General features: G+C 38.8%; 1 protein-coding gene across 2 annotated transcripts; it reads left to right on the top strand.

Moving 5' to 3' along the window:
• The first annotated feature begins 10 nt into the window (after positions 1-10).
• LOC121372512 lies at positions 11-6,226 on the top strand. 2 transcript variants are annotated; one of them, XM_041498865.1, is made up of 2 exons: positions 11-99; positions 3,940-6,226. In XM_041498865.1, exon 2 carries the CDS (start codon positions 3,966-3,968, stop codon positions 5,646-5,648), a length of 1,683 nt encoding a protein of 560 aa, XP_041354799.1. In that variant the 5' UTR covers positions 11-99; positions 3,940-3,965; the 3' UTR covers positions 5,649-6,226. The 2 variants fall into 2 exon arrangements, with proteins under 2 accessions (XP_041354799.1, XP_041354800.1); XM_041498866.1 differs by lacking the exon at positions 11-99 and adding an exon at positions 2,137-2,269.
• The last annotated feature ends 2,730 nt before the right edge of the window (positions 6,227-8,956 follow it).

Here is an 8,956-nt window from a genome sequence, read left to right on the forward strand (position 1 = left end):
GCAATCCGATCAGGTACGGAGCCGGAGTAAGATTGGGGGTGGAAGTAGCTTGCGGCCTTTTATTTTGATAGTATTTATATTATTCTACAGGAACTTAATGTGAGAATACATTTATTATAAAAAATATGCATAGTACACATAGCAAAGAAAAACAAAGAACATTAAGCGAGCACATTGACTGATTTAATCAGTGGTAACTTTTGACATACAGTGCTGTATCGTCTCAGAAAGGAAACCCGCTACAGTTTTCCATTAGTACATGTAGCAAGGGATCTTTTATATGCGTCATCACACAAACAGGATAGCACATACCACGGCATGGTGCACTGGCTAAAGCGAGAAATAGCCCATTGGGTCCACCGACGGGGATCAACCGCGCATCAGGTGAGCGTATTACCTCTTGATTACGTCTTGCCCACAAAAAAAATTAATTTGTCGGAAAACCTGTTAATAATAATTCCCACCAGAGTGATTTCGGAGTTTACGCAAGGACGCCCACTTTTTAACAGATGGGTGTTATCTCGCAAAGCATATATTATATATGGTGTTATCTCGCAAAGCATATATTATATATAATATAGTATATACGTATTTTGTATGCTTACCACTGGCAAATTAAAGGTCGTGGCATGTATTATTATGTCTGTTGGATGATGCATATAAAAGATCCGTAGCAGATTTCCTTTCTAAGACAATATGTAAAAATTATCAAATGTTTGACACCCAGTATAGTAGCCGCTGATTAATAAGTCAATGTGCTGTTGTCCTCTTGTGGTGTCAAACAAAACAAACGTTTTCTTTTTCTTTTGTGTATTTTGACAATTGGTTCACAAAACATAACCAGCTCTGTATTTAGAATAGGGCTGTCGGGCATCTTGTAGCGTGTACAGGCCTATTTGTCACCTTGTAGTGTTTACAGGGCCTATTTGTCACCAACATGTAGGCCTGCACGTGAAAATTATCAAACTGAAGGTTTGTGGCATTAGCTTCAGAATATATGCAGTATTTAGAAAAAGTTTTGTTGTTGAAATATACCATTTTTCAACTCTAGCCCTTGTATAGGTCCTATACTACCCTAATAATTATTATAAACAAGATAGGGCTACAGGCTACTAGAGCTAGTTACCATGGTAATCGACAAAACGTATGTGAGAACCCACAAATTGCTGAAAATTCTAATTTCTTAATGGCTATTGTATAAACTGATGATATGATTTATTTAAAATAACATAATAATTAAGATATATGATTTATTTTCAAAGCTGTTACCCCCCCCCCCCCCCCGCCCCCCACCCATCCTAATAGGCCTACTTCCGCTGATCCAAAACTGTAGAAATTTAAGTTGTTATGTGTGACGAGTTAATCTGGATGAAGTGGTATAAATGAGTTTAACATTAATTAAATAGATCTTCCATCTGTCTGTCCATAGTTGAGCAATGAGAACTGGATGCAGCTTCGTGGTAATTTTCTGGAGTTGTGATGAGTCGTAGACTTACTGACTGACCTCCCCCAGTAGTCATTGGTTTTCAGGGAGAGGGCACAACCCCCCACCCCGCTTTACTGTGCTAGTATACGTGATGTGTGCTGACTTGCATGTACCAAAACGCTTCAAAGATCCAAACTGAGGTACTTGGGTCGTTGGATCGAATCCCTTTGGTGGACCCATTCTCTGTATTTTTCCTGTCCCAATCAGTGACCCACGACTGGTATATCAAAGACTGTGGCATGTGCTGTCCTATCTGTGACAAACTGCATATAAAAGATCCCTTGCTGCTAATCGAACCGTTTACCAGTTTTCCTCTAAGACGATATATATATATATTAGAATTGTCAAATGTTTGACATCCAATTGCCGATTATTAATAAACCAACGAGCTCTAGTGGTCATTAAACAAAACAACCTTTACATTTACAAAATATTCATTGCTTGTATTTCCTCTCATACTTTAGACCAAGTGTCAAAATAGCCGTCTGCTAGATACGAAATGGCAAGGTTTAAACTATGCTGAGATGTCCTTATGCAATAATTCCTCTTTCTACCAGACAGTTTTATCATGCCCCTTCGTTTTTGTTGGACGATTGCCTGAACTTCCTGTATAATCATGTCCAAGCATGTTCTAATTAAATAATAAATACGCAGCGTTAACAGTAGCTTGTCCGTGTGTTGTTTGTTCAAAATGTATGGAGTAATTTAATAATTTATGGGATCAGTCAGTATAGCAGACAATGTGAGTGTTTGGACATGATACGTCTGTTATAACAGCTTCAGGTAATGCATTACGAAACATACGTTCGTCCGTTTAATATACCAGTAGGACATATATAGGCAGAGGTCAGTCGGCCAATTTTAAATGTAAGGGCTATGTAGTGTGAACGCATATGTGTATGGGTGCATACGCCTGTGTGTGTGTGTGTGTGTGTGTGTGTGAGAGAGAGAGAGAGAGAGAGAGAGAGAGAGAGGTGTGCGACTGTGTGTGTGTGTTTGTGTGTGTGTGTGTGTGTGTGTGTGGGGGGGGGGGGGGTGGTGGTGGTGTAAATGCCAAATTTCGCTAACTTTATGTATTTTGGATATTTTTATGTCAATGCTTCACAGTCTTATGACTCGGAAATTATTAAAGGTGACAAAATGTTTCCTCCAAGAGCCTCTTTTTATTTTCGGAATCTATATTTTATGTCCGTTGTGAATGAATGACTGAATGAATGAATGAACGAATGTTGTTCAAACGACTACCCAACATTGTTCGTAGTGATAACACGCGCCATGTGTTACCTTTCGTCCCTATCTCTGGGTTTTTATTTTAAAGTTGTTTTCCACTGAAAGCTGTTGACCACAATAGGCACACTCTGGACATCTTTGTAACATCATATGCTGTCTTATTGTAACTAACGAAATTCACCTTTAGTTGTTTTCCGCATACGGGGTTGATGCTATTTTTGTTTTTGTTGCCTTTGCTTTACTTCACCCGTGTCAAATACATGGTGTTCATTGTTTGTACTGGAAACGCAAACGAGTTGAAACTGGATCCCTTCCACTTTGATAATGATGATACCAGGCCCGTACGCAGAAAGTTATATTGGGGGCGGGGGTGGGTGGGAGGGTGGGTGTGCGTAATCGACGGCCCAAAGGGCCGGAGTTGCTAAGGGGTCCGGGGACTTTTTTTTTTCTTTTTTTTTACACATCCACAGATGGACCTCGGCAGACTATGCACCCCCCCCCCCCACCCCCGCGTACGGGCCTGGATACTCCCAATAACGGACTAAGTTCAATGAAGAGAAAATATTATTAATACTATTGACATTACGTGCGCGCGCTCACTCGTGTGTGTGTTTAATTTATTTTCAACTTACAAATGTTTGTAAGAACAATTAAATGATACTAATTATTTCTAATGTTTAGCAGTCATATTTTAATTTCCAATTGTATATGCACAATAAATAATAACGTATTCTGTGAACCATACTACAAGAGAAGCGCCAACGTTGGATAATGCACTGTAACGGCTCGAAACAACTAACTGCCATTAAAATGATTTTTATACCATTATTAATTAAGTACCAATCTAAAGTGAATGTTTGTTTTGGTCTTGTTTGTTATGTTTGAAGACAAGTTTATTACTTGAACAACTTCCGTTAATTATGTATAATACATTGGAACAGGCGAAGTTGACGATTCAAGGGTCTACAGTTAGATTGTAGCCAGGTATTTTTTTTCAAGAAATGCCAAATATACAGTTAGTTCTGTAGAAAAACGATTCAGTTTACAATGGACATAGCCATATGGAGTTTTTAGATTTGCGGGTGTTATTGTCTATTTGATGCCCGCATATGTTTCGTTTTTTGTGGGATCAAATAAACAATAACACCCGCAAATCTAAAAACTTCATATGGTTATCTCCTAAATTGGTGATATACATAGGAATATTTTGTTTTATTTTTCAGAATTATAAAGTGTCTGTCATAGTGTAATGGAAAAGTGTCCACAGTTAATCTCAGATGTTCTGTCTTCCATTGAGCGACACGATGACAGTTCGGACCTACACGCCTGTCTGGAGAGATGCAAGACGGAAGAGATCACGTCCTGGTATGATGACAATGGTTTGGACATCATGCACCACGCCGTCCTCTCACACAATGCCATATCAGTTGGGTGTCTGTTGTCGCGAGGTCTGTTCAAACCACCACACGAACCGGCTAGTTTCCCATATATTCACCTAGCCTGTAAGACTGGGCAGAAATCCGTTGTGGTGCTTCTGCTCCAAGAGAGACCGTTTGACAACAGACCAGCATTGTTCAGCTACGGCGAGCAAGAATCCAGTACCAAGTTGAATGGTCAAAGCCACCAGACACAGGAAAAACTCCAAACGCCGATAGATGTCGCTGCAGATGCAGGTCATATAGAGTGCGTTAAAACCATTTTAGACTTTCAGCAGGTAAAAGCGTTATTTCAAACGACTTTACTGGGATACCGAGACAAGCAGTGTAAAGTTTCTCGCCACGAATCATATATAGACATGGCCTGTAGGTGTAATTCACCAAAGGCTCTCAGACTGCTGTTAACAGAAAATCCTTCAAAGGCTGACGTGGAAAGAGCTGTCGACTTTGTAGTTAAAAACGGAAGACCCGAGTGCCTCGATATACTATTGAGATGCAACATTGACCCGAAGTCAGTGTTTGGAGGGATGAATTTCTTTCACGTCCTGTTCACATATGGCATCTTGTTCGACCCCAGCCGGTACGAATCTCTCACTCTGATGACGACAGTGTTATTACGCCATGGCCACAAACCTCTTGCTTTTCGCCCATCCCGGACATACCCGCTATACAGCCTCCTGAGTCACGCGTATTCTAACGAAGATTACTTGAAAGAATCTGCGCCGTACCTCATATCGTGTATCCTCCTGCTTCTCCAGGCTGGCGCAGACCCAAACTTTGACGAAATAAAGGTCGAGGAGTTGGCTTGCGATGAGGAATGTGAAACGGCTTTTGGCAGAGAAGCATTTTCCTCTGCGCTGCATTGCCTCTATAACATTGTCGCAATCGGGGCATTTCAAGAATCCAAGGAAGTCTTAGATCTTGTTTCAAAGTATGTTTTAAAATGCTCAGAAATATTACTGCACCACAGCGCCGATCCTGACTACATTGGCAGACTGAGTAATTCAAGCTATGGAAATAGTCTTCATGCGTTTGGACTCGCAAGCCGGTATCTAAGTTCTGTCAAACCCACAATAAAATTATTGTTACGCTTCGGGGCTAACCCGGATGCCGAAGTTTGCAATTCGTTTCCACTAAACACATTCTGTGAATCGATAATTACAAATGTCACAGACATGTTGCCACCAACGCAAGATTTAGTCGTTGATAACGCAAAGGTATTAAATCTGAGCTGTCTGATGACGTCTATGTCTCGTAAATCACTCGTTGCTTCTGGAGAACGTTTGAAACATTCTCTCAAAAGTGTCACTGAAACAAGGAGAAAACATATATTGGTGAAAGTTCTTTCTAAGATCGAAGCTACAACCAGATGTGTGTGGAGTCTGAAAAAGACCTGCCAGCGACGCGTATGGATACTGTGTGGACGAGATTACAGATCAGTCCACACACTGCCACTACCAGTATCAGTCAAAACGGAAATTACTAACATGGTTTAGAGTCGGTCCACACACTGCCACTACCAGTATCAGTCAAAACGGAAATTACTAACATGGTTTAGTCATTAAATTTTGTCATCCAATCTATTATTGTACTCTATTTTCATTGCTCTTGATTTTATGTCCCTATTACAGTATAATGTGACATAAATAGGATTGAATATTATTATGTCGAACATTGCTGGCAATTATTGCGTTTAGTAATTAGGCCTAATAGTCATGTATTTTGTGTGTGACAGACGGGCGGTACAGTACAGGAGGCTACTGGGAGCGACTCCAGCAGCACAACGTAAGGACAACTTGCAGTTGACTGTTTTAGTGAACAGTTTCAAGACATCTATGTGTAGTGCTCCACAATATAATCATAACGCTTTTATCCTTTAGGTATTTGCGTAGTACAGCTAAACGTTATTATGAAACATATTTGACACAGAATACACGAGCGTCGTAAGATGCTGGCAAGCAACCGATATATGTATTCCTTTTGCTAGAACAAATGTGTTAAAAATGCCATTTATGTATTCAACAATTGATCTTTGGAATAGTCTGAAATAAAATAAAAAAGCAGTAGCACAGGATGTTTACAAAGTACCTTCATTCCATTTATTTCGAAAAGAAAATGTTTTACACACCCGATTAAAACATGCCTGTAGTACATTAAATGCAGATCTATATCGTTGTGTTCTTACTATGGATCACTCATGTTATAATTATTGTGGACATCACTCTGAAAGCACTCTCGATGCGGGACGTAGACCAGTGGTAAAGCGCTCGCTTGATGCGCGGTCGGTTTGAGATCGATCCCCATCGGTTGGCCCATTTGATTATTTCTCGTTCCAGCCAGTGGATCACAACTGGTATAAAGACCGTGGTATGTGCTATCCTGTCTGTGGGATAATACATATTAATTAAAGATCCCTTGCTACTAATGAAAAAAAAAATGTAGCGGGTTTCCTCTAAGACGACATGTCAAAATTACCAAATGTTTGATATTCAATAGCTGATGATTAATAAATCAATGTGCTCTAGTGGTGTCGTTAAACAAAACAAACTGAAAGCACTCATCATTATTTCTTTGAATGTCCATTTTATAACCAGCAAAGACAAATTCTTTTAACATCTGTAAACAGTTTTGAACCAATTAATCTCAAAATGATATTAAACGGTCGAGACCAGTTTAATGATGATAACAATAAACAAATATTTGAGCATGCTCACAAATACATTAAATAGACATGACGCTTTGACTAAGAAAACGTTATCTCGTGGTGTGGAAGCATTCACTTATATATTTATTTGTTGTTACTTTTTACTGTTATATTGTTATTACTTACAGTTGGGCTGTCTGAGAAGATCAAATGTTAATAATGAATACTGTTAAATCATTGATTACTTCTATTTCTTTTCTTTTCCTTATCTGTCCTTTCAGTTTATTCAGTCGTTTTACACAAACTTTTACTTTAATTAATGAGGGAATTAATTAATTTATTTATTGAAAACTGCAGTCGCCATTATTGTACAATTTAATGTTTGTCATTTGGAGAAGGCCTCGTAAGTTGGATATATAACTTGTACCCAATCCTTTTGTATATACATTTATATATAGTATATGCAATAAATATGTTTAAAAAGTAAAAACCGGAGGGGCCAGTAATATAAATATTAATTCAATTTCCAACTGGGTGTGAGGGGAGGGGGAGAGGAGAGGAATTTTCTTCAGCGTTGAGGGTGGCAGACACTACAAAACTGACACCTAATTCGGTATGTTTACCAAACAAATTTATTATTTAAATTTCTTTACAGAGGTACTTGAAGTATGTTCAGACCCCGTCAAGGTTATTAACACTACATGCTATGAATCATTACCCATGTGAAGTAAAGTAACACAATCACGGGGTCGATTTAATTCCATGCGTTTAGTTTGTCTTACACCTAATAGCCGATGTGTTTTGTGTGTTTGGTGTCATTAAACATTCATTCCTTTATTTCTTGTTAATCAGTAGGAATTCAACGAACAGATCCTTTATGGAATACTCATGTTATACGACTGTGACAGTGCTGTTAAAATATCCACATTAGGAATACACTTGTCGCCGAGATTGTACTCTTACAGATGCAAACGACATCATTTTCATTGATGGTTCTCAGATTATAAATATGTTTTCTTGATGATTTGTAAACAAGTCGCCTTTGCCACGTATTGTCCAAAAACAATTAGCACTCTTCGTGGAAACTAGTAACACATATTATTTTCATTGAGCAATCGTTCTATCTATGAGGGAATTGCATTTTGTGTCCAAATTCATCGTTGCCATTTGAATACTATTCGTGATGTGATTGGTCGAATGACGATGCACAGTAACATTAGCTTTGGTCAGATCTATTAACAAAGACTTCAAATGCAGATGACAGTTCAGTTTGCTTTCATCTAGATTGAATGTTGGTAGAGGGACTTTTTTATTATAAATTTTGTGACATCTTGCATTATTTTGTTGTTTGATAGGATCAACCTTATTGTTTTTATTTATTATTATTCCACCAAAGTAATGTGAGTATCGTTAAAACCTTTCATATACATCTTATTTTCAGTAATCGATATGTAAAGGCTTAGTAATTTTTAAAAATAATCTTACGATTTAAATTTATAATTTGTTTGCTTAATTTTAGCCAAAATCGAGTTCTATTACTGACTTACACGCGCATACGAGCTGGAAGTCGCGAGTTTTTATTTGAAAGTAATAATCATCAGCCCGGTCATCACCAGTGACACAACTGAAAAAAAGACCACGAAACATATCTTATCCATAGCCCTGCTAACTCTGTTCCACGTCACGCGACTGTCACCTCTATCCTGGTCGATGTCGTCATCGAGAATGCTTGACGGCATCGGCGACACTTGTTTGTGTGTGTTGCGTCGAGGACCAGTCTGGCCTTTCATGTGCAGGAGTTTCTCAGCAAAAATAACACACTTCGCCAGGCGTTCCGAGACAGGAAAAACTTCATCGATTCGTGTAGACAGATTGACGCTGGTGATGCTCAGAATTGTGTAGACCGAGGACAGGACCACACAGAGAGTCAAGAAGATGGTGAAAGCTGACAATCCGCTGTTGATAGGTGTTATGGAAATTAAGAAGCCCATGTACACACCATACGACAGGCAAATGGTTATAGCATACGACAGTTTTTCTCCAGAGGTGGCTGGTATCAAAAACACGAATGTACCCAGAATAGCTAGGTTTACCACCGGTAAGATGAACGTAAAGGTAAAGAAATATGCAATACGGAACACAGAAAATGAAATCTGGATT

This window comes from Gigantopelta aegis, chromosome 4 (assembly GCF_016097555.1).
Source record: "Gigantopelta aegis isolate Gae_Host chromosome 4, Gae_host_genome, whole genome shotgun sequence".
Taxonomy (NCBI): Eukaryota; Metazoa; Mollusca; class Gastropoda; order Neomphalida; family Peltospiridae; genus Gigantopelta; species Gigantopelta aegis.